This window comes from Haliotis rubra, unplaced genomic scaffold, assembly GCF_003918875.1.
Source record: "Haliotis rubra isolate DU_JTF1 unplaced genomic scaffold, ASM391887v1 Scf117, whole genome shotgun sequence".
NCBI classification, from domain to species: Eukaryota; Metazoa; Mollusca; class Gastropoda; order Lepetellida; family Haliotidae; genus Haliotis; species Haliotis rubra.
Genome location: NW_025765081.1, coordinates 896,925 through 921,537, shown reverse-complemented (window position 1 = coordinate 921,537; position 24,613 = coordinate 896,925). Strand labels below are relative to the sequence as shown.

The following is a 24,613-nucleotide window of genomic DNA, read 5'->3' as shown; positions in this document are numbered from 1 at the left end:
TAAAGAATCCTCAAAATGTTCTAAATAACTTGGTACAATCTGGTTATATATGGTTTACAATTGATAAACAACTGAATAAACAACATCTAAAGTAGACTATCAGAACGCATAGTGTTCCTTTACATTTGATAAAGTGAACACGTTAGGACGGTATCTGTTCTGTAACGTTTGATTTGATATCTGTTCGGACGGCGTGTGTTCTGATTAGAACAGCTGATGTTCTAACAAAGTGACGTCATGCGCAGTTGTCTCTTTCCCAACGCTACCGAAAGTCGTTTGGCGCCACAGGTCAAAATGAAAATGCTGCCTGTGAGTCAGCATATCGAAGACAAAACAAGACTCCATCAGGGTGGCAAATCCAACAAGACCGCAAAGTTAAACGGGTGAGTGGTACATTAAAATTCACGTGTTACATTATTTTATATCCTGTTATGTAAGGAAACTTATCATTAAGTAGGTGGTTACAAAGATTCTTCCACCATGTACAAACGTGAATTGCATATTCTTACAAAGTGGATCCTGTTTTGTGTTGACTAAAACCGTTGGATGTGCGTTTTTCGTATTTGTTTGTGGGTGAAATGAAACGGTATTTTCATTCAAAATTGTGTGTCAACTATAGTACTGTCGGAAATAGAAAAAAACTGTATTTTCTCATTTATCTCTACAATTTATGTAGTTGATATGTGAAAGTGTGAAATATCTGTTAAACTAAGTTCGGCCTAACTACAGTCTCGGTGGTAGAGAGATAGGAAACGGAGAAAAAGGACTTTACTGAGGGGAAATTAGTGCAGAAATGAGCAATGCGGGGTTTTTCTAAGTCCAAAAAGACTTATTTGGAACAGACCATGGCTTTATGCAAATTAGTGTGCGACGATATTGTATTACAAAGGACACTTTTTAAATGCCCAATTTGAAATTAGACGTAGATTCATTATAAACGATAGCTGACGTAAAAAATAATAACTTTTATGCCGAAACTATTAAGGATGTAGCTACCATGCAGTCTCACTGTCACTATAAAAAGAAACAGATAGGAGGGGCCGTCTCAAAAGCAAAACCTGGGGTCGGGCTTGGGGATAGAGATATCAGCTAAGATAAGATAATCCTTTAGGGCAATTATACTGGGGAGGTACACGGCACGTCATAACAATTTACAAATAATATCCAGTCCTGTCGATCTTCGGGTGGTCATGCCACCTATATACTACGATGCGTTTCTATGGTTTTCGGGTATCATACTCTTTTACATATCTCAACATAAACTATATGAAACTATATGAAAGAAAGACACGTAAGATGTTAATCAATAGATGAGACATAGTCAACACACATGAAAAAGCACAAAATATCTTTGAGATGACCCCTTGTGCCTGTAGGCAGCACGTGCATTTCATGCCAGGTGAGTCGACGGTCCGTCGTCATACCTGGCTGAGCGACCTAATTGCCATCTATAGTCTGATCTATTGTTTTCAGCAGCTATTCGTATTTTTTCTAAGTTTTGCCCGATTTTACGAGTAAACATGCTTTTCTGGATATCGTATTACGCATCCCACTGAACGCCCAGTTAGGCCGAAGTGGGTTATTTCGACATATGCTATTTGCAATTGTGTAAATTTTAGGGATACAGAGTAACAGCCTAAAAACAGTTTTTTTCTATTTCCGACAGTACTTTAGTGTTCTGAAATAAGGCTCAGAACACTCAAAGGGCGCTCTAAATCTGTTACAGCGTCCGAGGCGTCCTGGGGTGTTCTGGGGTGTTCTGGGGTGTTCTGAATTGAACACATACAGAACACACAAAGAGTGTTCTGAAATCTAGAACACGAGCGTTCTGTAAGTGGAACACTAGTGTTCTGACGACAGAACACATAGTGTCTAAATCAGAACACTCCGACAGCGTTCTAAATCTGTTACAGGAAGGGTGTTCTCATAGTGTTCAGAACTAGAACGCTTAGGTTTAGAGTGCGCGTGCGCGCATACACATACACACACACACACGCACACACACACACCGGAGATCTCCAGCATACCGTATTACCTATTCTAAACCCTCACAATGCCGTCTGATTTGTTGGGATATTATCTTAAATATAATTTTAGATTGTATGTCATGTATTCCTACTTCATTTTGTACTTGTAGAATACATTTAAGTACAAACTGATACACGTAGCTATTTAAAGATAGAACATGAGAACTAACCGCAGTGACATATTTTACGTCATGGACGAGTTAACAGTATTAGTATCAGTTCAGCCTGATTTTTCCTGTTTACATCACTCCAATGCAAACATATAATTCCTATTTTGCAGTATTAGATTATATGTTTCTCTCTTTTAACACATTAACCATCATTGGGGATATTTTATTTCATGGTGACACGCCCACTCACCAACACGTGCTAATGTTTACATGTTGTTGTTGCTACAAGGGGTCGTGAATGCAAGCAATTTGATTGGTTTGACGACTTCACTTTGCCGCCATCTTCTCTTCAAACGTGTAAGGCGTGCGCTAGGTAAGCTGGGCCCCGTCTCCCATATCGTAATATACTTTTGCGTTAGTGCAAGCTGACGAGTCGCAAAGGAAGCTAGGCACCAGTTTAGACACAACATGCCTTCAGTGAGAAAGGTGGAGGTTCGAGCGTTCGTTTGAAAGTCATGGGCTGGAAGAAAGGAGATGTCATTGTACGGGCAGACCCATACGCACACGTTCTCGGGCAGAAACATCGTGGGACAAGATGCGATAACTGCTTTACATGGTGCGACTGCGAGTTAAACATTTCCATGTAACTGATTTTCAAGAAACAGGATTCCCCGAGATTTCGATGTGCACATGAATGTCTTTTGAAAATGAAAACAAATTAATATTTGACTGACCTGCTTTTAGCGTAGTGCTATCTGTGTGTACAAACCAGACAAACCAAAATTTGTGTGTGTGTGTGTGTGTGTGTGTGTGTGTGTGTGTGTGTGTGTGTGTGTGTGTGTGTGTGTGTGTGTGTGTGTGTGTGTGTGTGTGTGTGTGTGTGTGTGTGTGTGTGTGTGAGAGAGAGAGAGACAGGGATTTTAAGGGGGGTGAGTGTCATCTTGTACATAAACATCACTTACTTTGTACATAAATTTTAGGGGGGAAGGGGGGATCATTCACATTGTACATGCATCTCCATAGAAATCATCATCACCCCCCTAGCCATAGATTATGAACGGTCCCAGCAGAAAAAGGCTATACAGCTGTCTGTCTTGCACATATTCCATGGCAGTTTCAGTATGTATCACAGGGGCTTATAAGTAGTCGCTGACCTGGTTGATGCGGGGTTCAATGCTCATTATGTCAGTCACTGGATTGTCTATTCCAGACTTAATTCTTTACAGACTGCCATCATATAGCTGTAGACCCGTGAAGGTCCGGGTTAGAATGAACCTTCAGTAACCCATGCTTGTCGTAAGAGGCGACTAACAGGATCAGGTGGTCAGGCTCGCTGGCTTGGTTGACACATGTCATCAATTCCGAATTGCGCAGATCGATGCTCATGCTGTTGATCACTAGATTGTCTGGTCCAGACTCGATTGTTTACAGACTGCCACCATATAGCTGGAACATTGCTGAACGCGGCGTAAAACTAAACTCGCTCACTCATATAGCTGTAATATTGCGTAGGGTGGTGATAAGCAACAAACATCTTTGATCTTGGCTTTCGTTAGTCTCCACTCCTGCCCTCCCATCAAATATAACAGTGGAGAACTATGAATGATGGACCTACACATACTCTGAAAGTATGAAATTTTGAGAGAAACAAAGGACTCAATTAAGATTGAAAGGGAGCCCTATTAAACGTTGAGAATCAGAACCTAAGGAAAATCTAGACTTGCTTCATTTATAGCTTTTGCTGGCTATCGATTGAGCTCATAGAAATTAATCATCATTAACTAAATATCGATTGATTATTGATAATATTAATGATCTTCATAACGATAATCAACGATGTTTTTTCAATCAACGATGTTTTAGATTATTGACCATTTTAGCCAGCCCTAGAATATGTGACTTTTAGAGAAAGAAACAATTCAGTTTAGATTGAAAAGGAGCCCAATTGAAGTTAGAGAATCAGAACCTAAGGGAAATCTAGACTTTTTTCATTTACAGCTTTTGTGGATCAGAGGTGAGGAGGTGAGGTGAAATTGGGTTTAACGTCGTGCTTGAAAATATTTCGCTCCTATGACGACGTGCATGCGTGTGTATGTGCGGCTGCTTGTACTAGCCCAGACTTAAGCTGGTTTTATAGTGCTAGCCCACTGAGATACCATGCCGCAGTGAAGCATGAATACCCCACTCAGACACATTATACTGACTCCGAGCCGACCAGTCCTTGTTGTACCCATTAATGGCGAGCGCCAGGCAGGGACCAACAAGTACCTTATTTTAACGTCTTTTTTTATGACGCGGTCGGGGATCGAACCCGCGACCTTCTGCTCTCCGGGCGGACGCTCTAACCACTACACCACGGAGGCGGTCTTGTGGATCAGAAAGGGTGGAAGGGAAAATTAGTTGTTGGGAAACCGAGACAGACAAAGTGAATGATGGTGGTGATGTTAGTCAATAAGATCTTTTGGTGACAGTTTTTAATAAGCAAAAATAACAGCAAAACAAGTAAAGCATTCCAGAATGTTTTTGTTAACTATATTAATAAGCATCCAATGATTTCTATCACCTGAAGCACGGCAGTTGTTCTCCTGTTTATCTGTTGGATTGATCAACAGATTTGTCAGTTAACATGGCTAATAACCAGCAGATTGCAATTATCAATCCAGAGGCCCAGATAAGCTGCGTATCTGGGTAAAATACGCATAGAAAATTTCCAATAACGCATTGAAAAATAATTGTTGCGTACCAATTACGCATTTAAAATGTTAGATACGCAAAAAAGTTTAAAACAAATGCGTACAGAATATATTTATAAAAATCGCTTTCGTAATGAAAAAGACATCGATTGCTATCAAGTTGTATTGTTAATATAGGACAAGTGTTGTACTGTCAGTATAGGATGAGTGATTTTTTATGAAATCAATTGTATTATATTTAAGTTGGTTTTGATTAGGTATGACATAAGGCAGAATATACCTGCTTAGTAAACTTACTCAATGACATAAAAATAACTGAAATACGCACATGTTTGAAAGCAGTGGGTAACGGAAAATGAAATACCCACTCAACATTCATAATACCCACTCCAAAAAAATACAGTGGGTACTAAATCTTATCTGGAGCTCTGACCAATCTTTTACGGGGAGCAGCCAGGTAACAGTTCTTGCTAATTTGTCATGGTGTCAAACATTGGTTTGCTTCTGTGTTCCAGTGGCAAGGTTCTGAAGAAATGCACAGCTTGTATGTTTCTGTACTACTGTTCCCGAGCCTGTCAGGTGGGTATTGTGTTCGAGGGGCACTGATGAAAACCAAACCTTTGTTACAAAACCTGTTGGGCTGACAGTAGTCGATACATTTTGACAGTGCAATCACTATTAGGGGGTAAGAAATTGGAGTTATGTCCCTTAGTGCATTGGCTACTCTGTTAGCTTTGCCTTATTAAATGTCATACAAACAAGGTTTTCATCTCTTAGCCCATTAGGTGTGTAATGATACAGTGAGGCTGCTATACATTACACATTCAATATTGGTTGATATAATTTGTATCATGATACAGTACTTGTATTTAAGAAGTGCATATTCTCTCACTTTTTGACGGTGAACCACGAACCGAAATCACTTTTCTTCCAATCTAAGATAGCAAAGATGTGGTATTGTAGGAATGAAACATATAAGCTTTGGGTCTCTGCTCAGATTCTGCTGTTTATAACCTGCCAGGAAATGCTAGAGAATCTGCATAAACTGGTTCTTGAAGACTTGCCGTTATTATTCACGTTTTACATGTATTTTACCGTATTTTGTCTAATAAGCATCTTAGCACTTATTTTTTCAACGGACTTCCAGACCCGGCGTTTATTAGAGCCTCTGCGCCTATTAAGCGCTTACTGGGTGTACTGTAATTAATTGTTAGTGAGCGTGATGTCAGTTAGGGACCATTACTAAATGAATCTATTTTTGGATCAACGGAGAATACTTTTGTAGAAAATGTACCCGGCGCTTATTAGAGACCCGGTGCTTATTAGAAGGCCAGCGTTTGTTAGAGGAAATACGGTACTTATGATGTAATGAATTGTATGTAATACAGTGCAGGACTTGTAAATATTGATGTATCAAGAGCCTCGTTTGTCTTTAGTTGCTACTGACAATTACTACAGATATGTTTACACTAAAACCATCATCACATATGAATTTATTAAGGAACTTGGGTGTTATTTATTGTTGCAGTGGGGTAGCAGTTGTAATTATATTGACAGACTGAACACACTAGATTTTTCTCAACAGAAGAAAGATTGGCCACTTCACAAAGATGAGTGTCCATGTCTGAAACGTGTGGCACCAAAAATCCCAACAGACAGTGTACGGTTGCTGCTCCGACTCCTTATAAGGCTTCAGGTAAGCCCCACATACACATTGCTGCCAGCGGGGCATCGAGGTAGCCACATGGGTACAATGTGGGAAGCCCATTTCTGGTATCCCTCACTGTGATATTGCTGGAATATTGCTCAAAGCAGCGTTAAAACCAAACTAACTCACTCATTGGTGCCTGCATGCAAGAAAGTTGAAAGCGCACAGTCTTCATAGGCAGATCTGGGGTGGTGGGGTAGCCCAGTGGTTAAAGCGTTGGCTCGTCATGCCGAAGACCCGGGATCGAATCCCCACATGGGTACAATTTGTGAAGCCCATTTCTGGTGTCCCCTGCGTGACGTTGCTGGAATATTGCTAAAAGCGGCGTAAAACCAAATTCAGTCAGTCAGTCATAGGCAGATCCAGAGTGGGGTCGGGTGTGTGTGGAGTGCACCCCTTTTATCCTGAAAGTATATTAAGAGACCAGTGAAACTCATTAAAATGGGTGAAAATGAACTGTGCATCCCCCTTCCTCAAAATACTGTATCCGCCCCTGGTCTTGTAGCACTTTTTTTAAGATAAAACATTCAGTATATCTTGATAAAATAATTCACAGGTATGGTATTTTGAATTTATTCTTATTTTTCCAGTTTTCAAGACAAATTTCAATAATGAGCCATTTCAAGTGGTCAAATGCATAGAATGATTGGTTACCTTTTATGTTAATTTCGTTGATCTCTGGATTGTCTGGTTCCGACTCAATCATTTACAGACCGCAGCCATATAGCTGGAATATTGCTGAGTGTGGTGTAAAGCTAAACTCACTCACTCACTTTGTTTATTTCATTGTTGTTGACTGATGATCATGCGTCATGAGTTTGTCTTACATTCAATATAACACAAGGCTTGTCGCAAGATGCGACTAGCGGGATCGGGTGGTCAGGCTCGCTGACTTGGTTGACACATGTCATCGTATCCTAATTGCTTAGGTTGGTGCTCATGCTGTTGATCACTGGATTGTCTGGTCAAGACTCAATTATTTACAGACGGCCGCCATATTGCTGGAATATTGCTGACTGCAGCATAAAACTGACCTCACTCACTCGTTCATTGATAGGGTGTTTCATGCTTGTTATGATTGCAGCGTGGAGACGGTCAGAAGACGGAGTGGGACAGTGCAAACTGGCGACCCTTTGTAGAGCTTGAAACGCGTGAGTTACTGAGACTGGAGACGTGGATGTCTATGTGTCTTTGGTATCACATTAAGCTATGTAGAGTTTCACCTCCTACAGGCCTACCAAAGAAATTTTTTTTATGGTTATAATTAGTCCATTTATATTACACTATATTCACCCCGACAGCATGGTAATAGAGCAGGATTATTATTACCCCGGATAACCCAAGTTGCCTGTGAGACGCTAGAAGGTTAATATGACTTGTCCCACCAGGTACCCATTTTCTGGTGGGTTCAAATCTAAAACTAATCAAGGTACTTTCTGTCGAGTTTGTCACCAATATTATCTAGTGTGTCTAGTTCATACTTCACGACCCTTTAAGATCCGGGTTAGAACTGCACTCACTCACACTTCACTCACTCACACTTCACTGTTGAGAAATGTAGAGAAGTTCTTGCTGTCTTTACAGTTTTGAGGGGTGATGTGGTAGTATGGTGGAGACCCGGGTTTGATTCCTCACATGGGTACAATGCCTATTTCTGGGGGCCCTTGTGGATATTGCTGGAATATTGGGAAAAGTGACGTAAAACCAGACGCGCTCACTTTGCAGTTTTGCATAAGAGTATAATTATTGATTATAGTTTTATTTTGTCATTTAGTCATGAATGGACATGATAGGATGGAAACATTTCATGATGGATGCATAAGCATGTTACTGTTTGGCAGCTTTTAGAGAAAAGTTCATGATTGTATAAAACAGCTTGTAATTTGTTCATGTGAACATGCATAATCATTGATCTTGTTTTTAACAATGCAGAAACATTTCTTTCTCAAATTACCTTTTTCATACTTCAGATTCTCGTGAAATCCTTCAAGATGAGAATAGAAGTGATCTGCTAGCCCAGGCAACGTTCACCTTGAGACAGATGGTTGGGGACTCGGTGTCTCTACCCGAGGCTGGAGAACTTGTAGATATGTTCGGGAGGGTCAGTACTTCAACAGAGCCAAATGCCCACAAAATACAATCCTTTAACTCTGCATGTTGAATGAATTTTGTATTTCTTGTCAAACTTTGCTGTAATATTTATGTCATGGATTGGTTGTGGGTGTTAAAAAGGAACATGGACCAGTGAAACCCCTGTTTGAATTGGTTTTCAACAACCCATGCTAGTTGTAAGAGGTGATTAACATGGGTCATGAGTGATCAGGTTCACTGACTTGGTTGACACATGTCATCATATCCCAATTGCGTAACTTGATGTTAATTAGAAGTGGGTATTGCAGAGAATGAGAATTTTCATATTATGATATATTGCGATCTGCAAGCATATATTGCGATATGTATTGCAATATATTGCAAGAAGTATTTTTAAACAAAAACTACGTTATAATGGAGTTAATGCTTGATTTATAAAGCATGAACACAACAAAATCACTAAGCTTGATTAAGCTTTAATAAACACTTTTAATCATGACAAAATGAATAATATTTGGCACAAATGAAACAAAGAAATATCCTAACATTTCGAGTGTTACGAAGTTTTCGAATGAAAGTCAAAATACTGGTTTTCGATCAGCGTATCGCAATACATATCGCTTTACATGTCTGAACCGTAAATACCGTAAACTGGTTATATTGGGCAGCCCTAATGTTAATGCTATTGATCACTGGATTGTCTGGTCCAGACTCAATTATTAACAGACAGGAACCATACAGCTGGAATATTGCTGAGTGTGGTGTTAAACGACAAACCAAATATCAAAAATGTTAAATAATGTTGACCTTTCAAAAGTCAGCATGTAAAACTTTTGGCCGGCTGTTATTACACTTATTTAAGCCATTTTTGTTGAATTGATATTGGTTGTTCAATTTCAGATGGTAATCAACACATTCTCAATCTGTGATGGTGAAATGCAGCCGATTGGGTCAGGAGTCTATCTCAGGTGTGTGAAAATAATAATTCCAGATACGATTTCTTCAGATCATTGAATCATATTCTTTGTTAGGTTATTTATTACTGAATCATCAGCAGAACATGAAGAAAATGTGTGAGTTGCTATTTTCAAATGTTAACGAGAAAACCACAGGCTAATATTAATCTCTGCAGGTACAACAGGTAACAGAATTTAGATTGGTGTTGTAACTCATTATTTGTACTATTGATGTCATGCAAGTTTCATATTTGTTGTCCCTGCCACGAATTGGGAGGGGGATATAGGTTTGAGCTCCGTCTGTCCATCTGTCATTGCTTCCGCCTGAATTTGGTATGTGTTTTCAGGACATAAATACATTGATGGAGTTTGAAAACGAAAACCGTGTTACAATTTGTTACAGAGTTGTGGCCCTTGTCATGCATTTCTTGAGTCTTAGTGCACGTTATCCCCAATGGGAACAGATCTTGTCAGTGACCGTTAAAGATAGGGAAACCAACTGTGGTATATGTTTTCAGGACATGAATGTTGTGGTGGAGTTAAAAACAGGAACCAAATAGGAATAGAACACTGGAAGGGATATTGATGACCATGTCTTCTTGTTTGTACTATTAGGGCTGCTAATATAACCGGGTTTACCGGTATTTACCGGTTCAGACATGAAAACGATAATGCATTGCGATACTGATCGAATACGGTATTTTGACATGCATTCGAAAACTTAGTGAGCACTCGGAAATCTTCGGATATTTCCGTTTTTTAATTGTTCTTTCCCTGTTTCATTAGTGCCAAATGTTACTTACATTTTATTTTTGTCATGATTAAAAGTTTTTATTAAAGGTTAATCAATCATAGTGATTTTGTTGTGTTTTTGCTTTATAATCAAGCATTAACTTCGATTATAAATAGATTTTGTTAAAAAATACTTCTTGCAATATATTGCAATACATATCGCAATATATGCTTCCACATCGCAATATATTGCAATATGAAAATTCTCTGCAATACCCACCCCTATGTACTATTCTTGTCATGTAAGTTTCATATCTTCATAGGCTAAGTTCATTATCTGCTCACTTACCTGGAGGGATATAGGCGGAGGGATATAGGTGGAGGGATATAGGCTGAGGGATATAGGGGAGGGATATAGGGGAGGGATATAGGCGGAGGGATATAGGTGGAGGGATATAGTGGAGGGATATAGGCGGAGGGATATAGTGGAGGGATATAGGCGGAGGGATATAGGGGAGGGATACAGGGGAGGGATACAGGCGGAGGGATATAGTGGAGGGATATAGGCTGGAGGGATATAGGCTGGATATAGGAGGATATAGGCGAGGAGGGATATAGGTGGAGGGATATAGGAGGGATATAGGTGGAGGGATATAGGGGAGGATACAGGGAGGGATATAGGGGGAGGGATATAGGCGGCGGAGGGATACAGGTCCAGGGATACAGGCCCAGGGATACAGGCGAGGGATATAGGCCGAGGGATATAGGCTGAGGCCTCCTTGGCAACAGTCAATATTGAGACAAAAATGCATAGTTAAATTTAACACAAGCAGACACTACCCTCATATTTTGCATTAAATACTCTTGAACTTCTCTTGTGAACAGAAAGGAATATATGGTCTATTATGTGTCATGACAATTATTATTGTGTTGACAGCCCCTCACTGTTGGACCACAGCTGTGTCCCTAATGCTGTTGCTGTGTTCATTGGAACGACCCTCTCGGTGAGGTGTCTGACGGATATACCTAGTGACCAGCCAACACAAGTACGTCTCACTGCTTCACAAGCATTTCATCACCCATGAAGATCCGGGTTAGAATTGGTCTTCAGCAACCCATGCTTGTCGTGAAGAGGCTTACTGGACGGTATCGGGTGGTCAGACCTCGCTGACTTGGTTGGACACATGTCATCGTGATCACAATTAAGTAGATCGATGCTCATGCGGTTGATCACTGGATTGGCTGGTCCAGACTCACTTATTTACAGACTGCTGCCATATAGCTGGAATACTGCTGAGTGCAGCATTAACAACACACAAAAATACACAACAACAATAATTATGGAGCTGACAGACTATCAATGATATCTGAATTCCAATAAATAAAGACAAAATGCAGGTTAATTTATTAGGGATCGCTCATTAGTTATGGTGTGGGGGTTGATGATTTTAAGGAGGGTCACCCATTTTGTTTGAGGGAGGTAATGGGGGTCATCAATTTTGTACACACATACTAGGGGTGTCGTCATTGACACGCAGGGGTGGGTGTACATACTTCTCCATAAAAATCATCATCCCCGTATCATCTTCATTTTGTCCTTTCCAGGTGCTCATCAGTTACATCGACCAGCTAGCGCCCTCTGGTGAGCGGAGGAAACAACTCGAGGAGCAGTACTACTTCACATGTCAGTGTCGAAGATGCACAGAAGCAGACATGGTAGGTGAAAATATGTCGGACCTCGATGATTGTGTGTCATTGTTTTAACACTTGCTTTCATGGCCCGGACTGTGAAACAATGCTTACTTTCATGGCCCGGACTGTGAAACAACGCTTACTTTCATGGCCGGACTGAAACAACGCTTACTTTCATGGCCCGGACTGAAACAACGCTTTCATGGCCCGACTTTCATGGCCCGGACTGTGAAACAACGCTTACTTTCATGGCCTGGACTGTGAAACAACGCTTACTTTCATGGCCCGGACTGTGAAACAATGCTTACTTTCATGGCCCGGCTGTGAAACAACACATACTTATGGCCGGACTGTGAAACAACGCTTACTTTCATGGCCCGGACTGAAACAACGCTTACTTTCATGGCGGACTGTGAAACAACGCTTACTTTCATGGTCGGACTGTCAAACAACGCTTACTTTCATGGCCTGGACTGAAACAACGCTTTACTTTCATGGCCTTGACTGAAACAACGCTTTACTTTCATGGCCTGGACTGAAACAACGCTTACTTTCATAGCCCGGACTGAAACAAGCGCTTACTTTCATGGCCCGGACTGTGAAACAACGCTTTACTTTCATGGCCCGACTGTGAAACAATGCTTACTTTCATGGCCCGGACTGTGAAACAACGCTTACTTTCATGGCCCGGACTGTGAAACAACGCTTACTTTCATGGCCGGGCTGTGAAACAATGCTTACTTTCATGGCCCGGACTGTGAATCAACGCTTACTTTCATGGCCCGACTGTGAAACAACGCTTACTTTCATGGCCTGGACTGAAACAACGCTTACTTTCATGGTGCGTGGACTGAAACAACGCTTACTTTCATGGCCTGGACTGAAACAAACGCTTACTTTCATGGCCTGGACTGAAACAAGGCTTACTTTCATGGCCTGGACTGTGAAACAATGCTTACTTTCATGGCCTGGACTGAAACAACGCATACTTTCATGGCCTGGACTGAAACAACGCATACTTTCATGGCCTGGACTGAAACAATGCTTACTTTCATAGCCTGGACTGAAACAACGCTTACTTTCATGGCCTGGACTGAAACAAGCGGCTTACTCACTTTGTTCACCTTGTTCTCCCTTGTCAACCTACTACAGCCAAGTATGATTTTACTAATGTATTCCATGAATCGAACCATATCACTTCATGAATTCAAATCATTATTCCTAATCACTCAAATTTATGATTTTTATGCCCCGCCCATATATGGCAGGGGTATATAGGTTACCCTCGGTGTCCGTTCGATCCGAAACAGGGAATGCATTCTATCCACTTCTCCACCATAACCGCTCTGTGGAATTCAATGAACTTATGCATTGGCTTTCTTGGGACTCTCTCATGGTGTGCATCTCATATTTTGTTTTTATTTTATTGTTTTTTTGGTAAGTTTAGAGACATTTGAACTTAGGTACATTTTGCTGAATTTCTCTATGATGATAGTGTAATAGGGGATGAAGTCTATCCACTTCTCCACAAAACTGCTCAACAGAATTGAATGAACTTCTACATGTCTTTTTGTAGGGACTCTAAAGGTGTGCATTTCATAATTTTATATGCAATTTCTTAATTTTGTCACTTTTACAGATGTTTGAACTTAGTTGAATCTCGTTCTATTCAGCCTGTTCGTTCCATCCAAGAGGGGTGTGTCGTTATCCACTTCTCCTCAAAAACTACTCTATGGAATTCATTTAGATTACACATGTGCTTTATAGGGACTCTAAAGGCGTGCATCTCATATTTTGATTTTGTATTTTATTTATTTTTCCAATTTTAATGCCGTTTGAACTTAGATAAATTTTGTTGAATTTCTCTCTGAATATAGTGTTATAGGGGATGAAGTCTATCCACTTCTCCACAAAAGCTGCTCAACAGAATTGATTGAGCTTCTACGTGTGTTTCATTGGGACTCTAAAGGTGTGCATCTCATACCTTGTTCATCCAATTTCTTAATTTTGTCACTTCTACAGATGTTTGAACTTAGTTGAATTTGGTTCTATTCATCCAGTTCGTCCCATACAACAGGGGTGTACTTTATCCACTTCTCCTCAAAACCACTGCAAAAAAAACTCTTTTTTAGCTTACATATGTCTTTTATAGAGACTCTAAAGGTGTGCATCTCATATTCAGGCAGACCAGTAGCTACACGTGTGAAAGAACACAAAACTTCAGTGGACAAATCAGATCTGAAATCTGCAGTTTCCCAACACATTATGAATAATCCCGATCATGAAATTGACTGGGAAACTGAAGTCCTCGCAAAAAAAATCATCAGTGACTGGCGGAAACGCAAGTTGATTGAAGCTATCTTCATCAAACGCACAAAGCCAGCAATAAACAGGGATCAGGGTGTCTACCTCCCAAATGCATGGTACATAAAACAATAAGACAATACCCTACCTCGTCACTGTTCCCATGTATAAAGCATGTATAAAGCATAATTTCTATGTATACACTGCTATTACTTTACATTCTATACATTTATAAATACGTCTCTGTACATTTCTAAATCAATCAACAATTTTGTATAAGTATCTGCACAGTTCTAAATTGATCCATTAATTTTGCAGTAAACGACATCTTATATATTCATAATAACATGTATTCTATTAACCATGTCATCTGTATCTATTGTATGTATTGCGTCGTCATAGCATTGTGACGTCATAAGCATTGTGACGTCCACGGCCAGAGTTAACAGTTACTGTTCAGTTTTACCTGATGATGGGGCCAGAACAAGCCCTGAAACGTTGTACTTTCGAGGAATAAAAAGAAGATGTAACCAAGAAAAAATCTCTATGTTCGTCTTTTTAGGATGTTGTCAAATGTTATATCAGGGGTGGAAATAACCCATTGCCCGGCCTTGAGAGTCCAGTGGGTTTTTGTCGGGCAAGCAAATTTGTATATCACACTGTACTGGTGTCCAGTTAAAAAATCAACAAGAAAACAGACAGTATAGTAGAAAATTTATCAGGGCAAGTGATTTTACATGTGCCACTGTACCGAATACACTAGCAATTTTAAACTTAATTCCACCCCTGTACATGTGTTGTGTTTGGGATTACACTTTTCAGTAATGTACATGTATACTCTTGCACTTTGGGGACTTAGTCCCATTCAGGGTTTGAGCCCACACTTCACAGGAGTAAAGCCTGGTTGCCAGGACACAAAGTCAGCCATCTAGCCCACTCAGCCAACGCTTTAACAAAAGTCTTACAACTGGTCGCCTGGATCACATACTTTGTGTTTCTCTCTGACAAGTGTAGACTGAAAGCTGTGTATAGGTACCTGAGTGTGTGACATTACTGACTTACTGATCCTAAGAGGCTGTGACATAAATACCAGCAAGTTTAAAGAATTGTTGCCTGACCTCAACATGTCTGCATAAAGTGGGTGGTGCCATAGTTTAGAGGTTAAGGTCATTACACAGAAGACCGGTTTGATTCCCCACATGGGTACAATGTGTGAAGCCCATTTCTGGTGTCCCTCCCCACATTGATATTCCTGGAATATTGCTAGAAACTGCATAAAACAATACTCCCAGACTTCTGTGTCCTTGACCTTGGGAGAACCTTCATGTCACCATCACAAGGGCAATCTCTTCCACAGCATATCAACTCAGGGTGCTGGGCCTCCTTTCACAAAGCACTAAGGTGATCGTAAAGTCACTAAGGTAACCTTAGTGCAATGTTAAAGAATGGGAGTTAAGGTTAACCTTAGTAAAGGTTGCTTCGTGAAAAGGAGCCCCACATTTGTAGCTCTTAGCAGTGCCAGAAGCTTGTGATCATGAGTTTGATTTGTTCCGTGATTTGTCAACATGGGTTTCACTGAAGTGGTTAAGAGGAAGCTGCCATGCTGTAGAATAACTGAAATACCATTCAAAGCGGCAAACGATGCAATGAGCTCATTGGTTGCTGCATTGTTCATTGTCGTGTAGTTAGATCCATTTAACATGTTGAATATCTTATTTATTTCTACTTGTTCAAAAACAGCTCTTGTGTTCCCAACAATTTTATAGTTTTCAATTTATTCAATATTTTATTATGCACAATAGTTGAAAATTTCCATGCTTGTGCGAATCATGTTTGTCGCGGTCTCTTCGATACTGCAGTACTATTGGAACAAATATCACTTTTCCAGACCTAGATGGAAGTTATGAATACACAATGTCTTTTAGAAGGTAGTCAGATATATAATGTGTAATATTTGGGATTACACCCAGCATGCACACAAAGTCAGTGATCCAACCCACTCGGCCACTGTGGCTTCCACAGGAAATAAAAGTCCGACAACTGGTAGTCTAGATCTCATACATCGTGAACAATTGCGTAGATTAATGCTCATTTGATCACAAGATTGTCTGGTCCAGACTTCGAGCCATTTAGCTGGAATATTGCTGAGTGCGGTGTTAAATAAGAAACAAACATACACTGTGATCTGGGTTCCTTTGTCTAGTATAAATATGCTTGTTTCCCAATAGAACTAAAATGTATATTTGACTTAGAAAGTGTATTCCCAATAAAACACATGGTCCATTTGCATCAAGTGATCTAATCACTAAGATTATAGGCACTTTGATTCTTTTATAATAGTCCAAGCTGTAAGATCACTTTGAGCAATGTGACACCGGGTCTGTCAGAGCCTGACATCTGGATATGGCTGTGAGACGAGGTGATACACCCTGATCTCGTTCATATCAGGCATGGAGACGGCTAGACAACCCTGACTACTATAGCTCAGACCTGTTGGTCGTTTCAGTCCCTGGTCTTTGTCAACAACCACACCCAGATATTGTCCAGTGCTGGAAAACAACAACACTCGGTCATTCCCGGAGTCTGCGATGAAAATGTTGCCAAAGATGTCAAAGCAGATAGCTTTGGGGTACCTTAGTCTGCCATCATTGGTACCATAGCTACCAAATTTGTACAGAAAAGTTCCATTCATGTCGAACACCTTGATGGCATGATTGCTTGAATCGAGACGAAGATTTTGCTGTACTGACTGACAGCAATGTATCCTGGGTTGTCAAATCGATCTTGTGTACAACCATGAGATCCAAACTGGCGTTTGAGGATTCCAGATGCAGTGATGATGCTGACGTTTTCGAAGATCATGTCGGTGAAGATAAAGAGGCCTGTATGAGAAGTGGCTAATCCAAAGGGAAATGTTGCCCCAGCAGGATTTAAAGTCAACTTTAGGTTGCCCCCCAAGTCATAAACCTTGATGGTTTTTGAAAGTTCGTCTGTGACAGCAAGGTCACCTGATGGTGTTTGAGTGACACATCTAGGTATGATCTCACCACTTCCAATGAATTCAATAGATTCCCCATCAATGTCAAACACTTGGAGTCGTCTGTTTCCGTTCTCTGCAACCACCAGTTTATCATCCGCGGTGAAACAAATGTTGTATGGAAGACACATATTTCCCATTGATCGCCCGTAGCTGCCAAACACACTCCTCAACTGGAGAGGTGTTTTGTAAGGGAGATCCAGGTTCAAATCTGGGGTTGCAGATGGTCCAGTTCTCAGTAGAAGGCCATGGTCATATGCCTCATCATCGTCCGACAAGTCCAAACGATCATCAGTATCAGCTACAAATCTTAGAGATGTTGGAATGAAGGACCTAGTATCAGGCTCTGCACCAGAGTTGCTGTCGCTGGTGTCGAGAGTTGTCTCTTGTGGGACCACAGTCCTGGATTCGTCCTTCACATCCACCTCCAACAGCTTCCCAAGCTTGAAGTGGCCAGGTCTGAACTTGACAAATGTCAGCAGGGTTTGTGAATTCAGGGGATAAGAGGGTTGTCGTATCTTCTCCAGCTCTTCGCTCAGAGTAGGATACTTAATGAGCAGTTCATGAATATCATCTGCACGAAGCAATGTCCCTATTTGCGACTGGAGAGTCTCACAGGATGACAACTTCTTTCGACACGTCTCCTTCATCTTGAAGACTTCACTGCATTTTGTGTCATAAATGGCTTCCAGTTCCTTCAGGAGCTGGCCTTCATCACCAAGGATACGGTTGATGAGTTTCCGGGATCTTTTTTTGATCTGCAGTCGTGACTCTTCAAACAGCCCCTTGAGTTTGCCCTCCAGACATGTAAGGTTGAACAGTGTCTCATGGGTGGACCAGATCTGTTCTCGTATGTTGGTCATGCTGTCGTGGAGCTCGGTGCGCTGGAGGGAGCTGGATGGGTTCAGATGGGCGATGTTGTGGAACTTGTGTTGGCCCATTACACAGATGACACACACCGGGAAGGTGCAGGTACTGCAAACATACTTGGCCGGTTCTTTGGGATGAGTGTGGCAGGATGGTCCGGCACCCTGACCATCCCCGGGGAGATCCAGCATAAAGTGATGACTCAGGACTGGAGTCACCCGGTGTTTCAGGGAACAGTCATTGCAGAAGTACTTCTGACAGTCGGCACAAAACTGTTGAGCGCTTCTGAAGTACTCCTCTGTACAACAGATACCACACAAGCCTTCTTTCTTGAGGTTGACAATCGTCTTGAGTGCGTCGGTGAACTGGATGAGTCTGAAGTCATGGGGAAAGGCATCCGTCCCACCAGGGGGCAGGTCTGTCGAAATACGGCAAGAGGGACAGTTGAATTTTCTTGGCCTGAACCTACTTACGCCAGTAGTGGTCCTGATGTGAGTGGTGAGACAGGATTCACAGAAGGAGTGGAAGCAAGGGAGGACACGAGGGTGTGCAACGGTGCCCAGACACACGGCACACTGCAGCAGTTCTTGTATAGGGTTCTGCATGATTCTACTGTTGCTATGGAAACCAACAGATTCTGTGATGCAGTCAGTTTCACTGACGTCTCATTTTAGGAATAATTGTTTTGAGTTTGTCAATACTTTTCAGTTAGAGAAACATATTTTTAAGTAAAAGCACTGTCACAGTGTGTTTAAAGTGTCAAAGTGTTCAAGGATGTATTCACAGATAAATCTATGGTACTCGTAGTGTTGTGTCCTTGGGAGTTATCATGTAACTCTGACTTGTGAGATTGTTCGGCAGTATCCGTATGTCACTCTGATATCTTGGATTATCTCAGATTGTCTCGGGACTTCACACATAGATACCAAGTCAGTGGTGGGAGGAATTCATATACAATTTCACATCCTCTGTTACGAAATCCACATGAGTTTTGTAAGTTCAGTTCACAATCAAAGTCTTCATCAACCTCAAGAATCCTCTTCAGAAGATAAACCGTCATGAATTTTCCGTCTCCCCAATATGCCACGTCAGAATTAGCACTCACCTTCTTCTACATCGCAGTCGCTTGTGTAAATTGTCACACTCTGAATTTCTGAAATTGCAACAGATGTTTGGTCGTACATTTCCTGACATGCATCCAGATATTGATTATGCACTGTAGGTTTTGTGTGCTATATGGCGTATATTGCACAGCTGGTGGCTATTGATTTCATATCACCTAAAGTGAACCTTTGCCCATATCACTAAGTCTACCAGTCCTCTATTGTTTGGGTGATTTATACAAATACAGCCCCACCTCCAGATATTAGTGGATGAATGGAACACTGTTATGTTGATGATGTGTAATTAGATGTGATGGAATCGGGGATGTTCAGATCCGGACAGGTGAAGCCAGCTATTCTTATGAAAATGGAACATTTAATTGGTTTTTTTTATCATATTTTTTTAATATACTAAAATTAAAGTTTGTTTCACACGCGGATTATTTTCACTACTTTAGCAGGTTCTGGTAAATAAATATCTTGTTTCATGTTCTTTTTTATTTATATTTGGGTCTGTACATTTTTGTTTGAATATTTGTTTATCTTTATTTATAATATATTTTCATCATGAAGAGAAACACAAAATAATATGCATGTCTCTGTTCGATATTATTAGTCTTGCACTTCTGCCTTCCTATTAATATATCATGATAAACATTTTAAAATGTCTGGCTCTGATCTAATGCAGATGTCCAGAGCAGTTAATCTCACAGCTTTGATGAAAGTGCACTCTGTTGACCAATGGCACCTTAGAACCTTATGTATCAGACATGAAATTATCGTTACTTAATTTTGTCCATAATGTCATGTATTATTACTCTCCTGTGGAAGATACTGCAGTGTAATATTTTTACATAAATATCACACTAGTGTAATACCGCTAGACGTATGACGTATGATGGTTTACAGTTATGACATCACAATGCTAATACATCTGTCACAATGGTATTAGACCTTGCTTGATTCGCGGAAAGCTGCAAGTCATCACACTGTTAGTAGGCAGTTTCTATCAGTTTATGTTGGAGAGTAATAAACAGAATACTAAACTCGCTTCCGTGAAATACCATTTTTATTAAACTCGTGAAAGATAACAAATCATTAACTCGTTTAATAAAAATGGTATTACACAGAAGGTCGTTTAGAATCCTCTATTTATCATTTAATCTAGCAAGAATAATCGTAAAAAGATCTTTTTCAATGTACATGTATTGTTGTATATCATACAACCCTGAGGAAGGTCAAATCATGCTTGTATAACTTTTTCTACATTCTTTGAATAACCATCGATTATCAGGGTTATCCTGAGCCAGAATGTGACCAGTCAAATAACAGTTATCTTGCTGCTTCATTGGAATTCATTGCTGTATTTTGTGTTAGTTTTCATCCTTGTTACAATATCATTGCATAGACAGCCATTTGTTCCTTACAAACACTTCCTAACGTTGTTTACATATACAGGTGCATTGTGAAATATTGCACATTACCGACATACATGTTGTAAATACTGGATTACATTATGCAAATTTCAGGAGCAGGAACGAGGAAAGAGATTATCTGCCTGTACTCATAAGAAACAAACGACAGTCCAGTCCATGACTATCTGGCCATAACTAAAGTTTTTGTTGCAAATGGTTTGTTGGGAATAGAGTACTAATATATATAGACAACATTGTCAAATATCTATCTGCAACAGGCTTGCTGGATGGGATTTACTTATTTTTGTGTGGGAATATGATTTGCATTGAAATTTTTGTTATATTTATGAAATTATTGTTTCATGAAATGGAATACCACAGGAATATGGAGGTTATGGAGCTAGCTGTTGGCAATACCTGACCCGGCTCTGTTTGGTTGATACTGATCATTTGAAAAAGCCCTCGTGATGAATCCTCTATTTATTAAAAATATTGTTTACTGATAATTATTTTGTGTAAAAGAAACTTACGTGAAAAAGGCCACAATTGGATTTGTTGTGTTTATGTCACATGTTCAAAAACTTTGACTGAATATAATGATTGTATGTCGATATATTGATTATTATGTTTTATTATTTAAACATAAGGTCTTGATTATTGATTAATGTGCTTATGTTTTTCTCCAACATGGAGAGCCAATTAAACATGTTTTAAAGAAATGATTACAAAACCGTGGTAATCATGATCATAGAGAATCATGTTGCCCCAAATATTTACTATGTCCGCCATATAGCTGGAATATTGCTGAGTGCAGCATAAAACTAAACTCAAATTTACGATGAGGATTATTTTAGATATCTATTGTACACAGCTGACTTTTTAATCTGTACTGTTTGTCATGTCTAGACAAACGCAAGTATATCTGATGACAGTGTGTGTCATATGCCTGATCGGCCTTGAGTTGTGAGGCTGAGGCGTGATGGGACTCCTCACACGTGTCTGTCGACTGTGTGTGATTTGTGTGATTATATCTACACACAGCTGGTGACCTCAATACATGTTGTAATGTCTTTATCTTGGCTTCACACAACCACATCATGTAGCAGCAGTAGTAACTGTCCACATGGTCAGTGTTTGTCATGGTCGTATATCTCAACGTTAGTCAACAGTTGGAGATATTTGAAATGTGTGAAAAGTTAAATATGATCTCTTTGATTTTATTTCACCATAGCTTCTGATTTAAATAAGGGTACCGGATAGGTTTTTGAAATGTTTCATATTTTTCTTTCAATTTTTGGTTCAAATGACGTCACTGTTTTTGATAATTGATCCTTTGTTTTAGGGATCTTCTTAGTAGGGCTGAAATGAATACACTATGAAGCGAATATGATATGTTTTATGAATGTTAAATACAAATATTTATTCATTAGTACTTTATTCAATATCAAGGAATTAGAAAAAAACCCATGTCATTTGTTTGCTTAGGTTGAAAAATTTCAATAATTTCTATGAATCAAAACAACAATACATCGCAAACAATGCAGTTGTAGCCTAATGACAGTGCCGTAAAAAGGCCTTGGCAAAATGACACAAATTGCGCTACTGCATGGCTTGGATATATTCCATTTTGCGTATCTCACTTAGATAAACAATATTCTAGTTCCAAGCGTAAACACTCTTAAGCATATTTGTAAACATTCAATTATATTGACCACGCATAATGAATTGAATTCATGATGGGATACAGTTCCAGAGCTCCAAATAAGATTTAGCGGGTACTGTATCCACTGAATTTTTTGGGAGTGGGTATTATGAATGTTGAGTGGGTATTTCATTTTCCTTTACCCACTGCTTTCAAATATTTGCGTATTTCAGTCATTTTACTCACCTAAGTATTATGTCATTGAGTAAGTTTACTAAGCAGGTATGTTCTGCCTTATGTCATACCTAATCAAAACCAACTTTAATATAATGGAAATGATTTCATAAAAAATCACTCATCCTATGCTAACAGTACAACACTTGTCCTATACTAACAGTACAACTTGAAAGCAATCGACGTCTTTTTCATTACGCAAGCGATTTTTATAAATATATTCCGTACGCATTTGTTTTAAACTTTTTGCGTATCTAACATTTTAAATGCGGAATTGGTACGCAACAATTATTTTTCAATGCGTAATTGGAAGTGTTCTATGCGTATTTTACCCAGATACGCAGCTTATCTGGACCTCTGCAGTTCAATTCACCGAATACTTGAATGAATCATGATAGCACCGCTGCATAGACATACATATATCTATGACAGAGTATGTTTTGACTTGATCACGCTGTGTTGACTCATTTCACCACCTGTTGCTAGTCAGGAGTGTAATGGGCTTCCAACAGACAAAACATCTGGTCATGTTTACAGTTTATTATAGTAACTTGACCAAATGAAATAAAAAAAAAAATGACCAATTTGTTTTGTTATGAAGATAAGTAATATTTAGGTTTGGACAGACGACTTGTATTTCTTAAACAACATCCCCTGGGGATTCTGACTCAGAATTTATCACTAGTATGCTTTGAGGTTGTAAGAGGAGACCGGTTGATTTGTAAGGTCAGACTTGTTTGCTCACAATATTGACCTTTGGATTGTCTGGTCCAGACTTGATTATTTACAGACCCCCGTCATATAGCTGGGAGATTGCTGAGTGTGGTGTTACACAATGAACAAGCTTCAGGTTCAGAAAGAGAAAGAAGCTGATGGGTTGGGATGAATTTCCACTATAACCAAATACATGTATGGTGTTCTAATAATTGAAATATGAATTGAAACTTGTGCTCATAGTCAGCTGAATCTACAGAATGACTGAAAATTGTCTTTTTGTACTCCTGGGTGATATTTTGTCATACACTACAGTATATAATGCAATGTTAAAAATGCCAGCTGAATATATGAAAATATATCCAATAGACTGACTATAGTCCTTGCTCGTACAATTCAGAAAACTATATTGCCTCTTATCCATGGGTGAATGGATAGAGTGAATGTTAGGTTAAAAATAAAACTTGGAACATAGGCCTTTTATCCTATTTTCAATTTACCTGTTTTAGCCTGGGTCAGTGTTTGACCATGTGTGTAGTGATAATATGGCTGTCTTTGTATGACACGTTCATTTCACTGCAGCATGTGAGAGGCTGGATTATTCAAGCACCTGTTGCTTGTCTATTGCATTCAGTCAGCTGTGACAGGTGACACAGCGACAGGTTGCATGTTCATTGCAAGGCCTGATCCTCTCATTTTGTGTATTCAATCCATAAGTGGGTTGTAATGTATCAAATTATGTTACATTGTGTTACTGTGTGTAAGGTATTGTGTGTTTATTTCCTCTCCCTGTTTGTAGATGTCATATTTGTGACTGAAACTGATCAGTGGGTCACTGATGCATCAGCTCATAATACAGTACTGTTATGTTCACCAAGTATTATCATTTGACAAAGTACAGTGCACTCTGTCTAATTCGGACCAGCTTGGGACCGACTAAAAAAGTCCGAATTATACAGTAGTCCGAAGTACACAGATTTTAATGGAGTTATCTCCCTATTATCAGCAGAATTAAAATTATAAACTATATTTCGCAATGTTATTGAAAACAACGATTCTCGGACACCTGCTTCGGCATCGGGTCCACAATAACATTGTCAAAGAGCAAAGTAACTATGTTTCGAGGAATTCATGAAATAAATTGAATAAACTAATGAATGAAATCAACAACAACATTCATAAAAGTTGTCAAACGTACATATAAAATTACTATTTCCATCTTTTTGTGCGATCATGTAATGTAAGTCATGTCACTGACAAGTGACATCTCGGCTCTCGCCGCCTCAAT

At 39.7% G+C, this 24,613-nt stretch overlaps 2 protein-coding genes across 2 annotated transcripts in view; one reads left to right on the top strand and one right to left on the bottom strand.

Annotated features, from left to right (window-relative positions):
• Positions 1 to 2,554: 2,554 nt before the first annotated feature.
• LOC124257534 (histone-lysine N-methyltransferase SMYD3-like) overlaps positions 2,555 to 24,613 on the top strand; it is a 39,057-nt gene continuing 16,998 nt past the window's right edge. The window contains exons 1-8 of the mRNA XM_046691636.1: positions 2,555 to 2,753; positions 5,346 to 5,409; positions 6,416 to 6,526; positions 7,623 to 7,689; positions 8,509 to 8,639; positions 9,530 to 9,597; positions 11,255 to 11,363; positions 11,923 to 12,033. Coding sequence (XP_046547592.1) covers positions 2,653 to 2,753; positions 5,346 to 5,409; positions 6,416 to 6,526; positions 7,623 to 7,689; positions 8,509 to 8,639; positions 9,530 to 9,597; positions 11,255 to 11,363; positions 11,923 to 12,033 — 762 coding nt within the window. The 5' untranslated portion in view covers positions 2,555 to 2,652. The remainder of the gene's footprint in view (positions 2,754 to 5,345; positions 5,410 to 6,415; positions 6,527 to 7,622; positions 7,690 to 8,508; positions 8,640 to 9,529; positions 9,598 to 11,254; positions 11,364 to 11,922; positions 12,034 to 24,613) is intronic.
• Positions 16,883 to 19,453, bottom strand: LOC124257526 (tripartite motif-containing protein 45-like). Its single transcript, XM_046691623.1, has one exon. It carries the CDS (start codon positions 18,820 to 18,822, stop codon positions 17,002 to 17,004), a length of 1,821 nt encoding a protein of 606 aa, XP_046547579.1. The 5' UTR covers positions 18,823 to 19,453; the 3' UTR covers positions 16,883 to 17,001.